Genomic DNA, 25,317 nt, shown 5'->3' with positions numbered 1-25,317 from the left:
TAATAACATTAATGTTGTTGACCTTCTCCACCTCTGATCCTGCAATGAGATCTGCCTCATGGACCTCTGTAGTCAATAATTAGCTCATTGGTCTTGCTGAGATTGAATAAGAAGTCGTTGTCGTGGCATCACTCAGCCAGATTTTCAATCTCCCTCATCTATGCTAATTTGATTTGGCCTATGGCAGTAGTGTCATCAGCAAACTTAAATGTGGCATTGTGGCTGTGCTTAGCCTCATAGTCAGAAAAGTAAAGCGAATAGAGCAGGATGATTCACTCTCCACAAATCTCCTTTCTTAAAGTTCACAACCCACTTTGGAAAGTTCAAGTTCAAGCTTATTGTCATTTCAGTCATATATGTACTCCGCCAAATGAAACAACATTCCTCCGGACCAAGGTGCAAACACAGTATATACTGTGTAGCTCCCACACAACACATAAAGTAATATTATCATTAATAAATTAACAAATAATAAGGTTCATTTATGACACAAGTTAAAAAAAAGTAGTAGAGTAATACTGTGCAGGCCTCTGTTAGTCTCGATAGAACATGGATTTGCACCTTGGAAGGTTTCCAGGGCGCAAGCCTAGGCAAGGTTTTTTTTATGAAAGACCGGCAGTTGCCCAAGCCACAAGTCTGCCCTCTCCACATCACCAATGTTGTCCAAGGGAAGGGCATTAGAGTCGAATACCAATGTTGCTTTGTATCTGGTGAGACCTGGGTGGTAACAGGGAGTCCTGTAGTCTCATATCCTGGGGGATGAAGCTGTTTTCCATCATAACTGTCTTTGTCCTAATGCTATTGTACCTCCTTCTAAAGGTAGGGGTCATAAAGATTGTTGTACACATGGGAGGACTATTGATAATGTCAAGGACCCTGGATACACAGTGCTCCTGGTAAATATCCTGGATGGGTGGAAGCGAGACTCCCATAATCCTCCAGCAGTCCGGCAATGGTCAAATGCCTTACAATTCCTGTACCAGCGATGCATCTAGTCAGAACTCTTTCAATGGTGCTCCTGTAGTTAGAATGGGGGTGAGGGAGCTTCATTCACTCCAATTTTCTCAAGAGCTAAAGATGAGCTGAGCTTTCCTGACCAAATAGGTGGTGTTGAGGGGCCAAGTGAGATTGTCCATTATGTGCCCTCTCAGAAACTTGGTGTTCTTATCTCTCTCTATGTAGGAGCTGTGTAAGTACAGTGAGGAGGGTCATCCTGCACCTCCCCAAAGTCCACAATCATCTCTTTAGTCCTGTCCATGTTGAGTCTTGTGGTTCACCATTCTAACAACCACTCTATCTCCTCTCTGAATGCTGTCTCATTGCCGTTGTTGACATGTGAACAGCAGCAGGCAGAGAACGCAGCCCTGGGGGCACATGCTCAGAGTGATGGAGCTAGAGAGGACTGACTGTGGTCTTTCTGTCAGGTAGCCTGAGGTCCAGTTACAGAGAAAGGTGCTGAGACTCAATGAGAACAGTTTACCCACCAGCTTCTGGGAGATGATCATATTAAATGCCAAGCAGAAGTTAATAAACAACATCCTGGCAGATGAGGCACCATTTTTTAAGTGGGGACAGAAAACAGTGAGCCTAGATGCTATAACATCATCAGTGGGCCTATCTGAGTGACAAATGAAATGGAAAGGCTCTAATGTAGCAGGAAGATGTCACTTGTAATTTGTCTTAAATTGTTAGTCCTGTATTCTGAACTGGTGATTCTGAATTCCTCCACTTTTACCTCTGTGTCTGCATTAAAGCTTTAGCTTCTCATAATTTTTGATCTGAACAATTTACTATGTTTTTCTCTCTCCACTGATGCCACCTGGCCAGCTGAGTATTTCCAATGTTTTCTTCTTTGGCTGGGTTAGAACATAAAATATAGAAAGTAGAACAGTATAGCATAGAAATGGCTCACCATGTCTGTGCCAATGGTGAAGCCAAATTGAATGAAGCCTATCTGCCTGCCCAGGGTCCATAGCCTGCATTCACTGGATTTTCAGGTATCTGTCTAAAAGCCTCTTAAACACCACTATCATAGCTGCTTTCACCATTATCCCTGACAGTGCATTCCAGGTATTTACCACTCTCTATATTAGAAAAAAACTTGCCCTGCACATCTTTAAACTTTCCACCTCTCACCTTAAAGCAATGTCATCTAGTATCTAACATTTCTACCCTAGAAAAAAGTCTCTATCTTTCTATCTTTCTCATTATATCTCTGATAAATTTATAATCTTCTATGAGGTTTATCTACCCTTAGCCTCCAATACTCCAAAGAAAGCAAGCTAAGTTTATCCAACCTCTCATCAAAGCTAAGGACAGTCTTCCACAACTTCCCTCCTCCAGCTCTTCTTCTAACACCCTCCTGAAGCATTTTCCGTTGTTAAGGACCAATTTGCTTCATCTGTGCAATATTGTTCTCAAATCACATTCTATGTATTTTGATTAGATGTTTGGAGCACCTTAAGTGCTCATCATCATCTGTTAGATTAAAAAGTAACATTCTTACAGTCATAAAGTTGGCATAAGGGATATCAAGGAGATATACAATAACTATTAATATAGGAAGTCTTATATACAAACTAACTATTAATATAGAAAGTGTTACCTTATGTTGTGCAAATCCACAGCATTTGCAGAACTATTTCTTATCTTACTTGTGGTCAACATCTGTGAGGAATTCCTGCTACCAGTGTCAATTGGTAACATTCACCAGTTTGCATGTTGGTTTAAAATCCCACTCTGAAGATTTAAACACAAAAACCTAGGCTGACACTCCAGCCCAGGAGTATGGGAGTGCTGCATTGTAACAAAATAACATAAATAATATTCAGCACTAAATGAGGTGGCTGCCACACTATTAGCTTCAATGAAGCCCGAATATGCAGTAGGTTCAAATATGGAAAAGGTGATTGTCTTCCAATGGCCATGGGACAATGTAATCTCATACACACTGTAAGATGCTATTTGTTAAACTTGGCTGAGCAGTAAAGTCTGATTAACTCATAAAAACTGAACACAATCATTCCTATTGGTTACTTAGCAGCTTACAAACACAGAGGATCTATTAAACACATGCACTAAAATGTCATCACCTTCCACAATCACAATCCATACATAAAAGAATGAGGAGGAGTTGACTGTATAGCCCCTCGAGCTATGGAGCAACATCTGCTGAAAGAATTCAGTGGGTCAAGCAGCAACTGTGGGAGGAAAGGACTGTTGACATTTCCCATTGAGTCACTACATTGGAGCTGAGCGTGGAGAGAGGAGGTGGCCAGAATAATGAGGGGATAGTAAGTGGTGAGACCAGAGACAGGCAAAGCCCTCCCCACCATCAAACACATTTACTTGGAGCGCCTCCACAAGAAAGAAGCATCCGTTATCAAAGACTTCCAACATCCAGGCCATGCTCTCTTCTCTCCACTACCATCAGCTGGGCCATACAGAAGCTTTAGCTCCCACATCATCAGGTTCAGGAACAGTTAATACCCTACAAACACCAGGCTCCTGAACTGGCTGTCCATTTCCCTCCATAGATGCTGCCTAATTCTCTGACTCCCATCATTCCTTTATGTGTTGGTACAGAAGTAGATCTGTTCCCATTGTGGCCAACACTTTCACACAGGTTTAATGCCCAGACCTTGTCCCATCATTAGTGCAACAGCTCAATACAAATTTTGCTTAAAATTTTTAAGCTAGTTTTTGCAAATTTCAAATGAAATACACTTCAGAAAAATTAATCTGAGCATAACCTCCACTGCAACATATTAATGGTTAACAATTAAAATATGAAAGAAATTTAGCCTTCACTGACCAACTAAGTAAAATATCATGATGCAGTTCTGGGTAAGTAATCATCTGTAAAGGGCTAGAAGTTTGCTTACTACGAGAGAAGCGTGGTGGGTTGTCATTGACATCACTGAGAGTAACAGTGATTGATGTTGTTCCAGATAAGCCTCCCATCTGTCCAACCATATCTTTCGCCTGGATAACCAGCAGGTAGCGATCCTTGGCCTCTCTGTCCATGTTGGGGAGAGCTGTTCTAACGACTCCTGAAAGACAGAGCCAGAAAGATCAATGATAGTTCTCCATATGTCTCGAACAAACAGCCATTCATTTCAGTGTGTGTTGGTTCTCTCTGGGGGGAAGCTATACACAACGATGTTCAAAACAAAACCCAAATCTTACTGAATGCTTGAAGTTGTCAATCATGTTTATGTAATGTTTTATGGAATCATAATTTCAAGAAATCTACTATATGCTTCTGCTAGATAAAAGGCAATTCAAATAGTTCTCCTGTTCTTTCTCCACATCTCTGTACTGTGTAAAAGTCTTAAAGAACCCTAGATGTTTTATACAGTATGGCCTCCACAGAGCCCTGATCGCAACATCATCAAGGCTGTCTGGGAACACCTGGTAAGACAAACGCAAACAAGACAGCCAAAGTCTGCAGAAGAACTGTGGCAAGTTTTCAAAGCTGCTTCAAACAACCAACCAGCCAACTTTCTAATAAAACTGCATGACGGTTTTCCTAAGAGAATTGATGGATTTGAAAGAAAAGGAGAATATCACTCCAAATATTGATTTGATTTAGTTCTTTACTATATACTGCTCTTTACAGTATTTTTTTTGATATTTAGAAACTTTACAATTTATTATTTTGAAAGCATCTTCCCTTTGCAGATTTTTTTTACATTGATAAGTTCGTGGCCTAAGGTAGAAGGAGTCAATTTTAGAAAACCTAGCACATTTATTTTTCCTACATTTACACAATTAGTCCAGCGGTCATGGAGCATACGATCCCTTCTTTGTAGAAGTCGGCGTTTTGGACCTTCAGAAGTGGTCCCCAGGATTGAGTGATTGATAAGTTCGTGGCCCAAGGTAGAAGAAGATATTAACTTCAAACTTTCTGCATTTTCACTCAGAGTTGAACTGCATGTGCATGTAGTGAGAGCTGTATAACACATCTCCTTCTACCTTAGGCCATGAACTTATCAATCACCCCTGCTGTGGACCACTTCTACAAAGGAGGGATCCGTATGCTCCATGACCGCTGGGCTAACTGTGTACATGTAGGAGGGGACTGTGTTGAAAAATAAATGTGCTAGGTTTTCTAAAATTGACTCTGTCTACCTTAGGCCACGAACTTATCAATCGCCCCTCATATGCCTAAGACTTTTGCACAGTACTGTAGATATCTAATTTTCTTTTGAATATTTATACCAAATTTATTTTCAGATCACAACAATATACCATTTAAAAAGGGATTTCATTTTGTCTGCTTCTAACTGTCTTAATCCTCTAATAAAACGGAAAATGTTGGAAACATGCTGTACAATCTAAGGACAGAGACAAGGAGTAAGGCTCAATGACTACTTAGCACTGAGCTTATTTTACATGTACATCATTTGCAGTATTGTGGATTATCAATACAGACTGTCACAAGGTAACAGGCAGGCTCTACTTTTACAGAATTAATGGTTCTCCTTTTGCCTCTTCCCCCAGCACCAATACCTTTTCCTTGCAGCTACAGGTAGAATATGGCTCCTCCTGGGTAATTCCAACTTGACCAGTTTTAATAATAATAAGGATCAAGAGAATTCTGTTCAGTTTTTACCAACATCCATGAGTCAGCTTTGCCCCATGTCAGAAAATACACTGAAAGTGGCAACCACACCTCCACATGGTGCAACTAATGTCATCAAAAGCACACAAGATTGATAAGAAAGAACAATTACTAAAAGTGGAGAGAAAGAGAATGCTAGTTCCATCATTTATAGGAACAAACTTCTCTATGTACGTCAGATTATCAAATATCATATCATGGAAGCTCATTCCTATGAAAGTGTGGCTATAAGTTGGGTGCTTATAACCCTGGAGCAGGCTGTATCCCAAATCAACTGTATATTGCCTTACCAAACTTTTTACTTCACTTGTGCATCTCCATTAAATGTCCTTTTAACCTTTGCTTTAGTTTTAAGATCACCACCTTCTCTGGTCACACCAGAAAGTCTCCCGTGCATTGACCCAGAAGTCACTCATCCTAAATTGTGAAGCTCATAGTTGGCCAATAAACCCAGCTTATTTATAAAGCACAACCTCCTCAACATTGTTGTTAATGCTTCCACTTAGAAAGTCAAGGCTTCCATGTGTTTTATTTAACTTAATCTTAGAGTAATTTAAAAAAAACTGAATATGTAATCTCAGCAGCAATACCAATCTTGGAACAAATGACTCTTGAAATTACTCTATCTGATATTATCATATAGAGACCCACTTCATTCTGATTCATTCAGCCCTCGATTTAAAGAGATTTAACCTGTGTAAAATGCACCTCTGTGTAAATTGGCAGTGGGAAGTGTTAGAAACAAACGCAAATTAAGAAGCTGTGCCATTATATCACTCTGCTGAACTTCTAGGCTATAAATAAGAATGTTAACAGCCAAAGTCAAATTGAACTCTGTATAAAATATTGTTGTGAGAGTGACAGACTTCGTTTTATTGAGATGAATAATCTCAGTCAATTTAATGATGTGCTGAGCTTGACAATTCTGCGGTCAAAATAATTAGAAAGAGAATTAGTTATTCTTGAGTTTTGTTCGTAGACAAACTTAGTTAACACCACACATTTAATGATGATCACGGAATGCTATGACTTTTGAAAGATTAAATGATAAAATGAAATAAAGTAAAGGACACAAATTCATTTTTCCTTTATTCAGTCACATTGCAATGTTCTGAATCTTATACAATTTAGCTGCAAAATCTTTAATAATCTCCAGTAATAAAAATATTTTTTCTCATGTTTCCTGGCGCAGATGGAGGGTAGAGAGATCAGAAAGATTGGAGCTGGCAATTGTTTACTGTATTACACTTTGAATTGTGGTTCATTTCTAACGTGAGTCGGTATCCTAGGGATGTGTTTACACATTAACAGCAGTAGGGGTGACCTGCAGTGTGATCTGCTCTACACTGTGAGATCAAACAAAATACACAATGCGCAAGGATGATCTTAAATTTCAGGTCACCACCCACTCCCTCTCTATCTCTCTCTAATGAAGCCCGCTGTTAGTTGAGGAATGGTATCTCCTCTTCTAAAGAGCACTCCCAACTTAATATGTCAGATATTGTCTTGGAGATGCAAGAGAGTGAAGGTACTGGAACATGGAGTCTAAAGAAGCTGTTAGAGGAACTCTGCAGATCAGGAGAGGGAAATAAACAATCAACATTTGATATTGAGATCCCTCATCAGGACTGAAAGAACGAGGTATAAAGTGGTGAGGGGCAAAGGTTAAGCATGAGCTGGCAAGTGATGGATCTAGCTGAGAGGTGGTGACAGAGAGATGGATGAGGGGAAAGTGGAAATAACAACAGAGGCTGGGAGATGGCATTTGGAGGCTGCAGATGATGGAATCTGACAGTAAAGTAACATGGAGCATGGGATCGAATAAGGAAGATGTGGATGACAGATGGGAACAGGAGAAGGGACCCAGTGGGAGGAGTATGTGAATGATGGGCAGATGGAGTGGATGGAGAGGAAGCTCGCATGATAGGGGCTGGAAGGAGTGTGGTTGCGTGTGTGCAGGAGGATCTGGGTAGATCAGGAGGAGAAGGAAAGACTGTAACAAACTTCTACAGATGCATTCTGACTGGCTGCATCACTATGGAGGCACCAATGCTCAGGTTCAAAAGAGGCTGCAGAGAGTTGTAGATTCAGTCAGTTCCATCATAGGCACAACCCTTCCCACCCACAGCACCCCCATCAACATCCTCAAAAGGCAGTGTTTCAAGAAAGCAGCATCCATCAATAATGACCTTTGCCACCTGGGATATATTCTCCTCCCATTGCTACTATCAGAGAGGAGACACTGGAGCCTGGAAATTCATACTGAATTTTTCAGGAACAGCTTCCTCCCCTCCACCATCAGATTTCTGAATGGTGCATGAACCCATGAACACTACCTAGCTATTTATCCTTCACTTCATTTATGTATCTTATCTATCTATTCATGTATTTATTGATTGACTGCAACTTATAGTAATATTTTACAGTATGTCTTGAACTGTACTGCTGCCACAGAACAACACATTTCATACCATATGTCAATGATAATAAACCTAATTCTAATCTTGATTCTGAGAGAGAAAAGGACAGAGGGGAGGCAGGTTTGCTACTTTGATTACAATCCTTCCTGGTCTATCTTTTGTCTGAATACCCTCTTTCCCCATGCACCATTTAATCCCTCCTGTCTTCCATACAATTACAGATGTTTATGTTTACTCTGTTCTGCTTGGGAAAGTCAAAGGAGAAAACTAATTGAAAGAAAAACACAGAGGAGGGAATAATGTGCATGTGCCATTTTTACTTTAAGTGAGCAATATACATATGATGCTGTGGCGTTCTGACATATACCATTCATGTGTTTTTACATATAATCTGTAATGAATTATGTGAACACCAAGGAATGCATAATCAAACAACATATTTATAATATTACTCAAATATTACTGAAATATGAAATACACAACACTCCTTCTGTCCTCTTTCCTTTCTCTATGAAGCAAAAGTCACAGCAGTTTCCAATCTTTATGCAAAATATTGATCTGAATCTCTGTACTCTACTTGTTTTGATATCCCAAAACAGTTTATGGTTGTAGATCTATCTTCAATCAATGCACACAAGACATGTTTACTATAGGACTCCTATTAGAACATAGAACATAGACTAGTACAACACAGTACAGGCTCTTTAGTCCACAATGTTGTGCCGACCCTTAAACCCTGCCTCCCATATAACCCCCACCTTAAATTTCTCCATATACTATTACTTACTACTTACTTACTGCCCATAATGCCTATTGGCATGTAGGGCAGCAACAAAGGTTTGTTCCGGTCTAGCTTCTGAATACACCCCAGCTGTAGTTCATCCCTCCCTTAAAAAATATTGCGTAGCAGATTTTCAGATAAATGTTTCATCTGCATAAGATGTTCCATCATTTACTAATGAGAGATGGAAGCCATACTTTACAGAAGAATTGTGGTTAGAGACAAGTTTCAGATCAGTAAGTTTCCTCTTCAATTTAAACATCAGATGACAACTCTTTTTCTGAGGTCTTCTAATTATAAACACTTTTCCAATTTTGATGTATTATCTTCCATTCATTGTCAAGCTATACTCAAGCACCAATGGGCTCCTAATGATTCTGCTGAAGGGATAATGAATACTTGCAGTCAGTGGTAAAAAGTTTCCCTTTAAAAACTAGACATTGTGTTGATAAGATGATTAATAATTAATTAGTGCATTGGGCTCCAATAGTGTGCAGTCAGCAGGAGCAGTTAGCAAGTTCTACTTCACCTTCAACATAGATTAAACGCAAATTATAAAATCTCAGCACCAGTTGATAACCCAATTCCTGGGTCTCCATGACTCATTGGAGAGCTTTATCTTTTCTCTTACCCTGTCTTGTTGAGGGTTCCCACTAGAACTATGAGGTATGAGGTTTCATAATTGTACATTTCACTTAAAAAGCAAGGAATGAGCATTTACCTCATTAAATCTCTCTTCCTGGTGCTGCTGCCTCATTCCAGTACTCATAATTCCACTTTTTTGTCATTCCAGTATTGCAACTCCACATTTCCTTTTGCATAAATTTAGTTTGAACTACAACCTTTATACCTTTCTGTTGTTTTGCAGTCACTTCTGTATTCATTGCTGTATACAACAACAGTGTAATTTATTGTTTTTTATTGTATTTGCACATTGTTGTCTTTAGCACATTGGTTGTGTGTTGGCCCTGTTGGGTGCAATCTTTCATTGATTCTATTTTGTTTCTTGGAATTACTGATTTTGCCCACAAAATATTGAATCTCAGAATTGTATGTTGACATATATGTACTTTGATAATAAATTTACATTGAACTTTGAACTCTCTATGTACCTGTCAAAATAGCTGGATAGACGGATATTTTATTGATCCCAAAGGAAATTAGTGTCACAGTAGCAATATAAGTGCACAGTTATAAATATTAGAAAATAAGTAGAAAGAATAAAGAATAACTTACCATAAACAGTCTAACAGGAGGGGGTCATTACTTTACCGGCTATAGGTTGACTCATTATAGAGCCAATTAGCCTGATAGCCTAAATGCCTTTTAAACACCATGGTTGTATCCACATCTACCACTTACTCTCCAACTCTTCTTCCTACTTCCCATCTTTTGAGAGACTTCTTAAAATCCATGTCTTTGAATTCAAAGTTCAAACTAAATTTGTTATCAAAGTGCATATATGTCACCATATACAACTCTGAGATTCATTTTCTTACAGGCAGACTCAACACATCAATAATAGAATAAAAATGGCATCAATGAAAGACCACACTAACGTGGACGTTCAGCCAGTGTGAAAAGACAACAGAATGTGTAAATACAAAAAGAAAGAAATAATAAATAAATAAATAGATAGATAGATAGATAGATAGACAGATAGATAAATAAATAAATAAATAAATAAATAAATAAATGGCTAGATAAATAAATAAATAAATACATACATACATACATACATACATACATAAATAAGCTATAAGTATTGAGAACATGAGATGAATAGTCCTTGAAAGTGAGTCCATAAGTTGTGGTGGGGCAAGTGAAGTTGAGTGAAATTAGCCCCTTTGGTTTAAGAACCTGATGGTTGAGGGGTAATAACGGTTCCTGAACATGTTCCTGTGAGTCCTGAGGCTCCTGTACCTTCTTTCCAATGGTAGCAGCAATAAGATAGCATGCCCTGGGTACTGGAGATCCCTGAAGATAGATGCTACTTTCCTGCAAAACTGCTCTGGGTAGACATGTTCAATGTTTGGGATGGATTTACCTGTGAAAGACCTGGCTTTATCCATTATTTTTTGTAGGATATTCCATTCAAAAGTATTGGTGTTTCCATACCAGGCTTTGGATGTAGCCAGTCAATATTCTCTCCACTGCACATCCAAAGAGGTTTGTCAAAGTTTTAGATGTCATGCCAAACCTTAACAAATTTCTAAGAAAGTAGAGGCACTGCCGTACATTCTTCGTAATTACACCTACTTGCTGGGTCCAGCACAGTTTCTCTGAAATGCTAACACCAAGGAATTTAAGGTTGCTGACCCTTCCACCTCTGATTCCCTGATGAGGACTAGCCCATGGGCCTCCGGTTTCCTCCTACTAAATTCAATAATCAACTCCTTGGTCTTGCTGACATTGAGAGAGAGGATAGGTTAAGGGGGATATGAGCCAAACACAGGCAAATAGGACCAGGTCTGGGAACATTTGGTAATATAATTCTCAATATCATTTTAATTATTTATTTGTTATTGTATTTGCATGGTATGTCTTCTTTTGCACATTGGTTGTTTGTCCGTTTTCATTTGTGTATAGTTTTTCATTGATTCTACCATATTTTTTGGCTCTACTGTGAATGTCCACAAGAAAATGAATGTCATGGTAGTTTATGGAGACAGATATGTACACTGATAATAAATTTCAACTTTGAACTTTGATCTTTGTATTTTTGTTGGGCCAAAGGACCATTTCTGTGCGTAACTCTAAGACTTTTCATTTTAATTTTAGGAACGGAATTCCAAACCTCAAGACTGCTTTACCTTGCCTTGATATTTTGGTGTAATAGGCCGGCATTTCAGGAAATAGGATTGGCCATTTAACCAGGAGAAGAAATTTATTCACTCTAAGAGTGTTGAAATTCCCTTCTCTGGTTAAGTTTTGAATCACTTTCTCAGGGTTGAGATTTTTGAAAGTTAAGGGGAAAGAAAAGACATTTATATCATGTTTTTCACAATGTCCCCATATGCGTTACAGTCAACAAGTGAATCACAGACTAATGGATGTGAAAATAATCATTATATCTGACTTAGCATTGTTCGTTCTAGGGTTAATATTGTCCTAAACAACTCATGGCAGATCCATGGGTTGAGCTGGGAGAACGGCTGGGCTTCAGCTCACCAGAGCGACGGTACCTCGATGAAACATTAGCCTAAAGCAATGTTTCATTGAGTTGCACAGTGCATCATGTGCATGCTGATTCTGATGTCCGTCTTCAATGCAAAATATCGTGACAGAAAGCAAGCAGTGAAACACACTGCAAGAGATCACAGCCCATTCAAAGCAACAGACATGAGATAAATCAAAGTATTTGGTTGTGAGTAGTGTGCCTATCAAGTGGGCTACTACGTCCTGGGTGGTGTTAAGCTTCTTTGGTGCTGCTGAAGCTGCATTCAGCTGGGTTGTGTTAGATACTTACTTGGCAGGACAAAGAACCACTTGAGATGGGTGGCTGGTTCTCAGCTGTCAATTCAAATTTGATTATGGGTAAGTGGTACGGAGTGGATGGGAATGTCATCTGGGCTTGGGAATGCTTCTCACATAGAGAGATTGAGCAATGGACCTTCAGCCCATCCAGTCCACAGCAACCATCAGCCACCCATTTACATTAATCCCACATTAATCCAAGTTTATGGATTAATGGCTGCAATGGCATCTTCCTGTGCTTTCAGAGTTTAGGAATGTTTGACACTGTACTCCAGGCTGACAAACATAATCTTGTGTAAAAACATGAGAACTGTAATATTATTTGATCAACATCCCCATATTCTACCGCAAAGAAGTTTAACCCAGTGCCATGATTTGACAGTAATATCTGCCTATTAGGGGTGGACTATTTTGCCAAACTAATTAAACAAATAATGAATCTCAGATGGCAGTCTCTGATCACAGAAGAGAGGATGCCATGTTGGTTTGAAAGTTTGTTTAAGGAGACAAGAGTTCTAGTTACCACTACTGACCACACTGCTGGTATATATAGCTTCTGGTAAATAAGATCAATTATCTAAGAGCAAGATTGCTGTAGCTGAGGGATATTAGGACCTGTTGTGATTTGTTGCTTCACGGAGTTCAGGATATCCTCCACCATTCCGGATGCAGTGATACAGTTCTCTGGCTTCACAATTCACCGCCAAGATAGGACTGCTGAGTCTTTCAAAGGCAGAGGATGTGGAGTATGCTTTATGATCAACTCCTTATGGTGTACAAACATGGCAGTGCTATCCCATTTCTGCTCACATGACCTGGAACACCTAGCAATCAAGTGTCATCCATTTTATCTGCCGTCTTAGGCCTGTGTGAAACAGACTCTAGACAAGCTGAGCGACATAATCAACAGGCATGAAACAGCACATCCTAATGCCTTCCCCAGCATTTTGGGGGACTTTAACCAGGCCACTTTGAAAAAGTCTCTAAATAATTATTACCAAAATATCACTTGTGGATCCAGAGGAGCTAACACACGAGACCACAACCATCAAAATTACTCACTGTGCTATCCCATACCCACACTTTGGAAAGTCTCATCACCTATCTGCCTATAGGCAGAGACTGAAGACCACAGCACCAGTAGTAAGGACCAAGAAGCTACGGACAAGGAAGGTACAGGAGTGCTTACAGGACTCGGGGATTTATCTTTGAGTCTGAATGAGTACACCACAGTTGTCACTGACTTCATTAAAATTATGTGTGGATGAGTGTATGTCTATGAGGACATGCATTACATACCCAAATCAAAAGCCATAAATGAACAAGGAGTTTCATAGAAACATAGAAAACCTACAGCACAATACAGGCCCTTCGACCCTCAAAGTTGTGTCGAACATGTCCTTACCTTAGAAATTACTAGCTTACCCACAGCCCTCTATTTTTCTAAGCTCCATGTACCTATCCAAAAGTCTCTTAAAAGACCCTATCGTATCCGCCTCCACCACCATTGCTGGCAGCCCATTCCATGCATTCACCACTCTCTGAGTAAAGAACTTACCCCTGACATCTCCTTCCTCTGTACCTGCTCCCCAGCACCCTAAACCTGTGCCCTCCTGTGGCAACCATTTCAACCCTGGGAAAAGCCTCTGACTATCCACACGATCAATGCCTCTCATCATCTTATACACCTTTATCACTTTATCAGGTCATCTCTCATCCTCCATCGCTCCAAGGAAAAATATTCACTCAACCTGTTTTCATAAGGCATGCTCCCCAATCCAGGCAACGTCCTTGTAAATCTCCTCTGCACCCTTTCTATGGCTTCCACATCCTTCCTGTAGTGAGGCAACCAGAACTGAGCACAGTACTCCAAGTGGGGTCTGACCAGGGTCCTATATAGCTGCAACATTACCTCTCGGCTCCTAAATTCAATTTCAATATTAGTGAAGGCCAATACACCGTATGCCTTCTTAACCACAGAATCAACCTGTGCAGCTGCTTTGAGCATCCTATGGACTCCGATCCTACGATCCCTCTGATCCTCCACACTGCCAAGAGTCTTACCATTAATACTATATTCTGCCATCATATTTGACTACCAAAATGAACCACCTCATGCTTATCTGGGTTGAACTCCATCTGCCACTTCTCAGCCCAGTTTTGCATCCTATCAATGTCCCACTGTAAGCTCTGACAGCCCTCCACACTATCCACAACACCTCCAACCTTTGTGTCATCAGCAAACTTACTAACCCATCCCTCCACTTCCTCATCCAGATCACTAAGGGTCCCAAACAGATCCCTGAGACACACCACTGGTCACCGACCTGCAGATATGTGGCATTCAAGTCTGGTGACCCAGGACTATACAAGAAAGCCAGGTATGACTTACGGAGGGCTATATCAAGAGCAAAGGACAATTCCGAACAAGGTTAGAAGTGGAATTGGATGCACATGAACTCTGGCAGGGTTTGTAGGCCATTACTTCCTATAAAGCGAAACCTAATATCAGGAATGGCCGTAATGCTTCATTCCCAGATGAACTCAATGCCTTTTATGCACGTTTTGAAAGGGAGAATAAAGCTACAGCTCTGTCTATGAGGTTGACATCAGATTATGTTTCAAGAGTATCAGTGCTTACATGGCAACAGGCCACAATGAGCTACCTGGTAGGGCTTTGAAAACCTGTGCCTAACAGCTGGCAGGTGTATTCAAATACATTTTCAATCTCTCACTGCTACAGCTGGAAATTCCCATCTACTTCAAAAGGGCAACAATTGTACGAATGCACTCACATCTATGGAGAAGAAATGCTTTGAGAGGCTGGTTATGGCTAGAATTAACTGCTGTCTCAGCAAGGACCTGGACCCACTGCAAATTGCCATTCACCACTACAGCAGATACAACCTCATTGGCTCTTCATGTGGCCTTGGTTCACCTGGACAATACGAATACCTATGTCAGGGTGCTGTTTAAAGACTCCAGGCCAGTGTTTAATATCAAGTCAAGTCATTTTTATTGACATTTGGACTATAACTGCTGGTACAGTACGTAGTAAAAATGAAACAACATCTTTTTTCAGGACTATGGTGTTACATGACACAATACAAAAATTAGACTGAACTACGTAAAAAAACAACACAGAAAAAAACTACACTAGACTACAGATCTATCCAGGACTGCATAAAGTACACAAAACAGTGTAGGCATTACAATAAATAATAAACAAGACAATAAGGCAGTAAGGTGTCAGTCCAGGCTCTGGGTATTGAGGAGTCTGATAGCTTGGGGGAAGAAACTGTTACATAGTCTGGTCATGAGATCCCGAATGCTTTGCTGCCTTTTCCCAGACGGCAGGAGGGAGAAGAGATTGTATGAGGGGTGCATGGGGTCCATCATAATGGTGTTTGCCTTGCGGATGCAGCGTGTAGTGTAAATGTCCATAATGGCGGGAAGAGAGACCCCGATGATCTTCTCAGCTGACCTCACTATCTGCTGCAGGGTCTTGCGATCCGAGATGGTGCAATTTCCGAACCAGGCAGTGATACAGCTGCTCAGGATGCTCTCAATACAACCCCTGTAGAATATGGTGAGGATGGGGGGGGGGGGGGGGGGGTGGGAGAGGGACTTTCCTCAGCCTTCACAGAAAGTTCAGATGCTGCTGGGCTTTCTTTGCTATGGAGCTGTTGTTGAGGAACCAGGTGAGATTCTCCATCAGGTGAACACCAACAAAATTTGGTGCTCTTAACAATTTCTACCGAGGAGCTGTTGATGTTCAGCGGGGAGTAGTCGTTCCATGCCCTCCTGAAGTCAACAACCATCTCTTTTGTTTTGTTCACATTCAGAGACAGGTTGTTGGCTCTGCACCAGTCCATTAGCTGTTGCACCTCCTCTCTGTAAGCTGACTCGTCATTCTTGCTGATGAAAACCACCACAGTTGTATCATCGGCGAACTCGATGATGTGGTTCGAGTTGCGGGTCAGCAGAGTGAACAGCAGTGGACTGAGCACACAGGCCTTGGGGGCCCCCATGCTCAGTGTGATGGTGTTGGAGATGCTGCTCCCGATTCGGACTGACTGAGGTCTCCCAGTCAGGAAGTCTAGGATCCAGTTGCAGAGGGAGGTGTTCAGGCCCAGTCGGCTCAGCTTTCCAATCAGTTTCTGAGGGATGATTGTGTTGAATGCTGAACTGAAGCCTATGAACAGCATTCGAATGTACGTGTCTTTTTTGTCCAGGTGGGTTAGGGCCAGGTGGAGGGTGGTGGCAATGGCATCGTCTGTTGAGTGGTTGGGACGGTATGCAAGCTGCAGGGAGTTTAGTGATTGGGGCAGCAGTGTCTTGATATGCTTCATGATGAGCCTCTTGAAACGCTTCATGATAATGGATGTAAGTGCAACGGAATGGTAGTCATTTAGGCAGGACACTGATGAATTCTTTGGCACTGGGACAATGGTGGCCGCCTTGAAGCACGTTGGAATGGTGGCACTGCTCAGGGAGATGTTGAAGATGTCAGTGAGAACATCTGCTAGCTGGTCTGCACATCCTCTAAGCACTCTACCAGGGATGTTGTCTGGTCCAGCAGCCTTCCGTGGGTTGATCCTGCACAGGGTTCTTCTCACATCGGCCATGGTGAGACACAGCACCTGGTCATTTGTAGGAGGGGTGGACTTCCTCACCGCCACATCATTTCTACAGGTCTGATCAAAGAATTCCAAAACCTGGGCCTTTGCATCTCCCTCTGTAAATGGATCCTTGACTTCCTCACCGGAACACCACAGTCTGTGTGCATCGGAAATAGGATCTCCATCTCGCTGATAATTAACATGTGCTTAGATACTGCTCTGCTCATTACTGTGTGGGTAGGGACAGGTCAAATGCCATTTATAAGTTTGTTGATGATGAGAAGGCACACAGGAATGAGAAAGATCAACCAGTTAACTGGTGTTGCAGCAACAACCTTTCACTCAACTTTAGTAAGACAGAAAATTGTTAAAAAATAAATGCAGGAATGAACCAGTCCTCATTTACCTGTCGGGATCAGAAGTGGAAAGAGTGAGCAGTTTCACGTATGTGGGTGCCAACATCACTGGGATCCATCCTGGGCCCAACATATTGATGCAGTCACAAAGAAGGCATGGACAGCAGCTATATTTCATTAGGAGTTCAGGATTTGGTATGTTACCGAAGATTTTCACAAGTTTCTACAGATGTACATTGGACAGCATTCTAACTGGCTGCATTACCATCTTAGATGTGTGTGTGTGGGGTGGGGGGGACTGCATGGGATCGAAATAAGCTGCAGGAAGTTGTAAATTCAGTCAGCTCCATCACAGGCACCAGCCTCCCCAGCTTTCAGGACATCTTCAAGGAGCAATACCTCAAAACAGAGGCATCCATCATTAAGGACCCCCATCACCCAGGGCATAATTGCTTTCATTGTTACCATCAGGGAGAAGGTACAGGAGCCTGAAAGCACACACTCAATGATTCAGGAAAAAACTTCTTACCGTCTCCCATCAGATTTACGAATGGACAGTGAACCCATGGACAGTACCTCACTATTTTTTGGACTACTTATTTAATTTAACTTAAAAAATACATATTTCTAACAGTAATTCCAGTTTTAATATTATGTATTGCAATCTACCGCTGCCACATAACAACAAATTTCATGACATATGTGGTGATATTAAACCTGATCCTGGTTCTGACCGAATCCCTTCTGCCTGTACAAATTTATTTCCCTCCATTTTCTGCACATTCATGTGCCAATCTAAGAGACTCAAATCCTCTAGCTATCTATCTGCACTACTATATCTGGCAGGGCAACGGAGGCACCTTCCACTCTCTGTAGTAAAAGAACTTGCCCTGCATATCTTCTTTGAACTTACCATCTCTCATGTTAAATGCATGCTCCCTACTATCAACATTTTAAGCCTGGGAAAAAGATATTTTCTCTCTACTGTACCTGAAGACCATAAGATATAGGAGCAGAATTAGGCCATTTGGCCCAGTAAGTCTGTTCTGCCATTTCATCATGGCTGATTCAATTTTCCTCTCAGCCCCAATCTCCTGCCTTCTCCCCATATTCCTTCATGCCCTGACCAATCAAGAATCTGTCAGCCCCTGCCTTAAATATACATAAATACTTGACTTCCACAGCTGCCTGTGGTGAAGAATTCCACAGATTCACCACCCTCTGGCTAAAGAAATTCCTCCTCATATCCATTCAAAAAGGATGCCCTACTTTTCTGAGGCTGTGCCCTCTGGTCTTACACTCTCCTACCACAGGAAACATCTTCTCCACATCCACTCTAAGGCCTTTCACCATTCAATAGGTTTTAATCAGGTCACCCCTCATCCTTCTCAGTTCAAATGAATTTAGGCCCAGAGCCATCAAAGCCTCTTCATATGATAAGCCATTCATTCCTGGAGTCATTTTTGTGAACCTCCTTTTAACTCTCTCTAGTTTCAGCACATCCTTTCTAAGATAAGGGGCCCAAACCTGCTCACAATACTCCAAGTGAGGCCTCACCAGCACTTTATAAAATTTCAACATTACATCCTTGCTTTTACATTGTGGCAAGTATTTAGTCCATATTGACAGATCAGGGAGCTTGTTAAACTCAACAACAGAAAACAAATAAACACAAAACACACCAGGCACCAGTACCCGGAGAGAGACCTCACTAGTCTCATACAGGCAGGGAAGGTGACCATCACACATCCCAGTTACAGTTAGGGTGACCCACAAATACACAACCGAATAACTGCATTACCCAAGCTAAAATGTAACAATAAATGAACCTGAATTTCCCACCATAATCCCACAAAAGCATTTTAGCACAAGAGCAATAAACAGTGCTGGTCCTTAAAAATACAGAGGCAGGCTGTTGACCAGACCTCCCCCCCACCCCCCAGAGCATCATACTGCCCTCAACCGAGGGGACAGCCATCCTTCAAAACCTCAGAGTTCAGAACAAAGTCCAAAAGCCCCCACTATGTCCAGCTGCATTGGTGATCTAGACTGGTAGACTGGCCCCTTCTGGGACTTGCAAGTGTTGTAGAGGTGCACAAACAGCTCCACGTCCAGCCTGTACCCTGGCCAGTAGAAGTGTTCTCGCAGATTGCCCAACATCTTTGCAACTCTGAAATGGCCAGCCCCCACCACCCTGTGCACCGACCACAGCTCTGTAGCACGGAGTCCCCAGAGGACCACTATTGGACAACAGCACCCCATCGCGCATCTCCAGTGTTCCCCCTTTGTGAGTATAGAGCTTTGGTCTCTGGAACCAGGACGGAAACCTCTGCTCACTCGGCCATTGTCCCATGCTCAGCCGTCCCCTCACCCAGGCCAGCCGCTGGTCCATGGTGCGGAGATCTACCTCATTGCCGGCTGTCTCTGTTGCTTGCTCTTGGTCCCTCTGCGTTGCGCTGGGCTGATGAGGGGTGTGCAGAACCTCTGTGGCCGCTGTGAGACCGGTAGTGGTGGCTGCTGTCCCTGCTGGGTCTACTTGCTGGAGCTGCCCTGCCAGAGAGACATGGCTTCAGCGCTGAGGAAGAGCGTTGTCCCTGACACATCCGCACAGGCCCCGCTGCAGGACCACAGGTCCAGGCTAATTACGCAGGGCTCCCGGGTATCGGCAAGCCATAGCCCTTGCTACACTGTCATGTGCAGCCAGCTCTTCCCTCTCACAGTTGCCAGAGACCATAGACAGCTGAGCCACTGTCGTTGTCCACCCAGACGGCGTTGCTCCTGGTCCGTGTTGGGAAGGACACAGGGACGGATGATGGTGATAGAAACATAGAAAATAGCTGCAGGAATAGGCCATTCGGCCCTTCGAGCCTGCACCACCACTCAGTATGATCATGGCTGATCATCCAACTCAGAACTCTGTACCCGCTTTCTCTCCATACCCCCTGATCCCTTTAGCCACAAGGGCCATATCTAACTCCCTCTTAAATATAGCCAATGAACCGGCCTCAACTGTTTCCTGTGGCAGAGAATTCCACAGATTCGCCACTCTCTGTGTGAAGAAGTTTTTCCTCAGCTCGGTTCTAAAAGCCTTCCCCTTTATCCTTAAACTGTGACCCCTCGTTCTGGACTTCCCCAACATCGGAAACAATCTTCCTGCATCTAGCCTGTCCAATCCCTTTAGAATTTTATACATTTCAATAAGATCCCCCCTCAATCTTCTAAATTCTAGTGAGTATAAGTCTATTCAATCCAGTCTTTCTTCATTTGAAAGTCCTGCCATCCCAGGAATCAATCTAGTGAACCTTCTCTGTACTCCCTCTATGGCAAGAATGTCTTTCCTCAGATTAGGGGACCAAAACTGCACACAATACTCTAGGTGCGGTCTCACCAAGGCCTTGTACAACTGCAGTAGAATCTCCTTGCTCCTGTACTCAAATCCTTTTGCTATGAATGTCAACATAACATTTGCCTTTTTCACCGCCTGCTGTACCTGCATGCCCACCTTCAATGACTGGTGTACAATGACACACAGGTCTCATTGCACCTCCCCTTTTCCTAATCGGCCACCGTTCAGATAATAATCTGTTTTCCTGTTCTTGCAACCAAAGTGGATAACCTCACATTTATCCACATTAAATTGCAACTGCCATGAATTTGCCCACTCACCTAACCTATCCAAGTCACCCTGCATCCTCTTAGCATCCTCCTCACAGCTATCACCGCCGCCCAGCTTCGTGTCATCCGCAAACTTGGAGATGCTGCATTTAGTTCCCTCGTCTAAATCATTAATATATATTGTAAACAACAGGGGTCCCAGCACTGAGCCTTGCGGTACCCCACTAGTCACTGCCTGCCATTCTGAAAAGGTCCCGTTTACTCCCTCTCTTTGCTTCCTGTCTGCCAACCAATTCTCTATCCACATCAATACCATCCCCCCAATACCGTGTGCTTTAAGTTTGCACACTAATCTCCTGTGTGGGACCTTGTCAAAAGCCTTTTGAAAATCTAAATATACCACATCCACTGGCTCTCCCCTATCCACTCTACTAGTTACATCTTCAAAAAATTCTGTAAGATTCGTCAGACATGATTTTCCTTTCACAAATCCATGCCGACTTTGTCTGATGATTTCACCTCTTTCCAAATGTGCTGTTATCTTTGATAACCGACTCTAGCATTTTCCCCATCACCGATGTCAGACTCACCAGTCTATAATTCCCCGGTTTTTCTCTCCCTCCTTTTTTAAAAAGTGGGGTTACATTAGCCACCCTCCAATCCTCAGGAACTAATTTCTTGGGCTACTTCCTTAAGCACTCTGGGATGCAGACCATCTGGCCCTGGGGATTTATCTGCCTTTAATCCCTTCAATTTACCTAACACCACTTCCCTATTAACATGTATTTCCCTCAGTTCCTGCATCTCTCTAGACCCTCAGTCCCTTACTATTTCCAGAAGATTATTTATGTCCTCCTTAGTGAAGACAGATCCAAAGTAGTTATTCAATTGGTCTGCCATGTCTTTGTTCCCTATGATCAATTCACCTGTTTCTGACTGTAAGGGACCTACATTTGTCTTGACCAATCTTTTTCTTTTCACGTATCTATAAAAGCTTTTATAGTCAGTTTTTATGTTCCCTGCCAGCTTTCTCTCATAATCTTTTTTCCCTTTCCTAATTAAGCCCTTTGTCCTCCTCTGCTGGTCTCTGAATTTCTCCCAGTCCTCAGGTATGCTGCTTTTTTTTTTGCTAATTTATATGTTTCTTCTTTGGACTTGATACTATCCCTAAGTTCCCTTGTCAGCCACGGGTGCACTACCTTCCCTGGTTTATTCTTTTGCCAAACTGTGATGAACAATTGTTGTAGTTCGTCATGTAGTGACGGTTGACCCCATGTACACCAATGCCACGAAGCCAATGGAAAAGCCTTGCTCTTCACACATACGGCCCACTCGGAATGGTGACAATGGAGAGATTCTGTTGGTGGATTCGAGTGCCGCTGCCCAATCGGTGTTTCCGGATTGTTGCGCCAGGCCGTGGCGTGGTGCCCGTGTGGGGCAGTCCCAGGCCAAATGACCTGCCTCACCGCACCGGTAGCCGAGATCGTTTCGTGGCCCTTGGCGAGGTCAGTGCTGCGAGGGTCAGACCTGTCCCACGGGCTCCTCTGCCTCGGGCTTGCGGCGTTGTTGGAACACCGGGGGGGTGGGGGGTGCTAAAACTGCTTCTGCCCTCTCCCCCTCAGCCAGCACCTCATCCAGCGATGAAAGTGATGTAATTTTTAGGCAACGTCCTTACTACTATTTGGGGTCTGTATACAATTCCCATCAGTCTCGTTTTACCCTTGCAGTTCCTTAGTTCTATTGAGGATGATTCAACATCTTCCAACCCTATGTCACCTTTTTCTAATGATTGATTTCATTTTTTACAAATAGAACAATGATGCCCCCTCATCCTGCCTGTCCTTTCAATACAATGTGTATCCTTGGACATTAAACTCCTTAACTATAACCTTTCAGCCAAGATTCAGTGATGCCTACAACATCATGTCTACCAATCTGCAACTGTGCTGCAGGTTCATCTCCCTCATTCCGTGTACTGCACCTATTTAGATACAACACCTTCAGTCCTGTAATCACCCTTTTCGTTCTTGTGGCATCATGTTCATCCTCTCAATTCCTGACTTTGTTTGAGGTCTTAGCAACATCTGCCTCCACAACCTCTCCACTATCTGTTCTGGAACTCTGGTTACCAATCCCCTGCAGCTCTAGTTTAAACCATACCGTACAGCATTAACAATCCTTGCCACTAGGATATTAGACGCCATCCAGTTCAGGTGTAAATCGTCCATTCTGTACAAGTCCCTGGAAAAGAGATCAATGATCCAAAAATATTAGGCCTTTCCTGCTATACCAACACCTTAGCCACATATTAAACTGTAGAATCTTCCTGGCTCTCGCCTCACTAGCACATGGCACAGGTAGCAATCCTGAGATCACAACCCTGGAGGTCCTGCCCTTTAACTTAACACCAACTCCCTGTACTGCCTACGCAGAATGCCATCACTCATCCTACCCATGTCATTGGTACCTACATGGACCACGACTTCTGGCTGTACACCCTCCCACTTAAGAATGCTGGTGACTCAATCCAAGTTATCCCAGACCCTGGCACCCAGGAGGCAACATACCATTCCATCCAGGAATCTGGTTGTCACCCACAGAACCTCCTGTCCATTCCTCTAACTCACAGATCCCCTATCACCACAACATGCCTCTTCTTCCCTCTTCCCGTCTGAGTCACAGAAGCAGACCCGGCCACTGTGACTTTCCTCTGTGAGGTTATTCCCCCCTGAGTATCCAAAGTGATGTGCCTGTTGTTAAGGGATATGGTCACAGGGGTACTCTGAACTAGATCTTTAACCCCTTTCCCCTTCCTGACTGTCACACAGTTTCCTGTGTCCTGCACCTTGCGTGTAACTTCCTCTCTGTACTCTATGTCCTATCTATCACCCCTTCAGCCTCCCGAATGATCCTATTCAATCTATGGCTCCCATAATTTTTTAAATCTCTATTGCACTCCTGTCAGCTTTTGCTGCTCCAGAGAAAGCTACCCAAGTTTGTCTGAACTCTCCTGGATTACAGCACATGTTTTCCAACCCATGTCTTCTGTCTGTTCAAGATGTGTACCTCATGCTTGGCTCAGTGTTGACTTTGGGCATACTGTTCCTCAGTTTCCTCCAGGCCCAGTCTGATGTGGAAGGAATCATAAATCCTGGGGCTCAGGTTGAGTTGGAACTGGCCAGGTTTAGATTGGGTATTAATGTGGGAAACTCTCAAGACGCCATTATTCCAACTTCTGCTCTCACCTGTGCCCCATTTCTGAATGAACACAGCCTCCGACCTGAATTATTGATTGTCAGAGAAAGAGGATGGTGACTGGGAAACCATTGTAAGTTTCAGCTGGTGTCTATAACTGAGCTTGAAGCATAACAGGTGGAGAACAGCTCTAGATGAAATGCGATTCCTATCACACAGCCAAGTTAGGTAGTAGAAGGATCCATCACTTTACAGTTGTAGGGTTTTTACACTGGATATTGTTTCTCAACCTTCTGCAGAATCTCAAACTCTCATAAGACAGAAGGGGGCAATTCTGTCCAGTGTGCGTGTGCCAGCTCTTCTAGTGAACAATCCAATGATGTCCATCCTACCTTTCCATACAACAGACCCAGAAAAATACCCACTCCCACTGACACTCACAAAATCCTCACAGGGGTCAACAGGGTAGATGCTGGCTAAAAGGAGGAATTGTACAAGTTTGTTTAGTTTTCCGCTGGAGGGGCAAAAGCTGAGCAGAGACCAGACAAAGGTTCATAAAATTATGAGAGGCATGGATAGGGTAGACAGTTAAAATCTTCCAAAGGTAGAAATGTCAAATAGTCAAGTGTATGCTTTAAAGCAAAAGGAACAAAATTTAAAGGAAAAGTATGGTAACTTTTTTTACAAATTGAGTAGTAGGTGCCTGGAACAGATACAATACAATGGTTTTTGCTAGACATGTGAAGTACAAGAAATGAAAGGATGTGGATCATGTACAGAATAAGGGATTAGTTTAGTGTGGCATTACGTTTGACATTGTGGATGAGGGGCCTGTTCCTTTGCTGCACAATTCTATATTCTGCACTTTTATCCCGGGCTGAAAGCTCAGAACCTGTGGTCACAACCTCAGATAAGATTATTTAGGACAGAGATATTTCTTCACCCAGGGGATGGTGAATTTCTCTTCCCCAGAGGGCTGTGGAGCTTCAGTCACCAAGTCTGTTTGAAACAGATGGCAATAGCAACACAAGGGACAAGACATACTGCAATCTAGAGCAAAAAAAAACTGGTGGAGGCACTCAGCCGGTCAGACAGCTTTGGTGAAGGGAAATGGACAGTCAGTATGACAGGTCAAGACAGCATAATGCTATTAAGGAAGAGGAGGGAAGATGTGCTGAATCTTATAAGACAATTGCCTTGCCTTTAACGGGTTCTTATGTTCAGT

General features: G+C 42.6%; 1 protein-coding gene across 2 annotated transcripts in view; it reads right to left on the bottom strand.

Moving 5' to 3' along the window:
* Positions 1-25,317, bottom strand: part of cdh7a (cadherin 7a) — a 165,949-nt gene that overhangs the window by 85,842 nt on the left and 54,790 nt on the right. For both annotated transcript variants that reach the window (XM_059947507.1, XM_059947594.1), the window contains one exon: positions 3,885-4,052. In XM_059947507.1, the coding sequence (XP_059803490.1) occupies positions 3,885-4,052 (168 nt within the window). The remainder of the gene's footprint in view (positions 1-3,884; positions 4,053-25,317) is intronic.

The sequence above is a fragment of the Hypanus sabinus genome, chromosome 1, assembly GCF_030144855.1.
Source record: "Hypanus sabinus isolate sHypSab1 chromosome 1, sHypSab1.hap1, whole genome shotgun sequence".
NCBI lineage: Eukaryota > Metazoa > Chordata > Chondrichthyes > Myliobatiformes > Dasyatidae > Hypanus > Hypanus sabinus.
The sequence above is the reverse complement of the archived record's forward strand: the minus strand, read 5'-3'. Positions and strand labels throughout refer to the sequence as shown.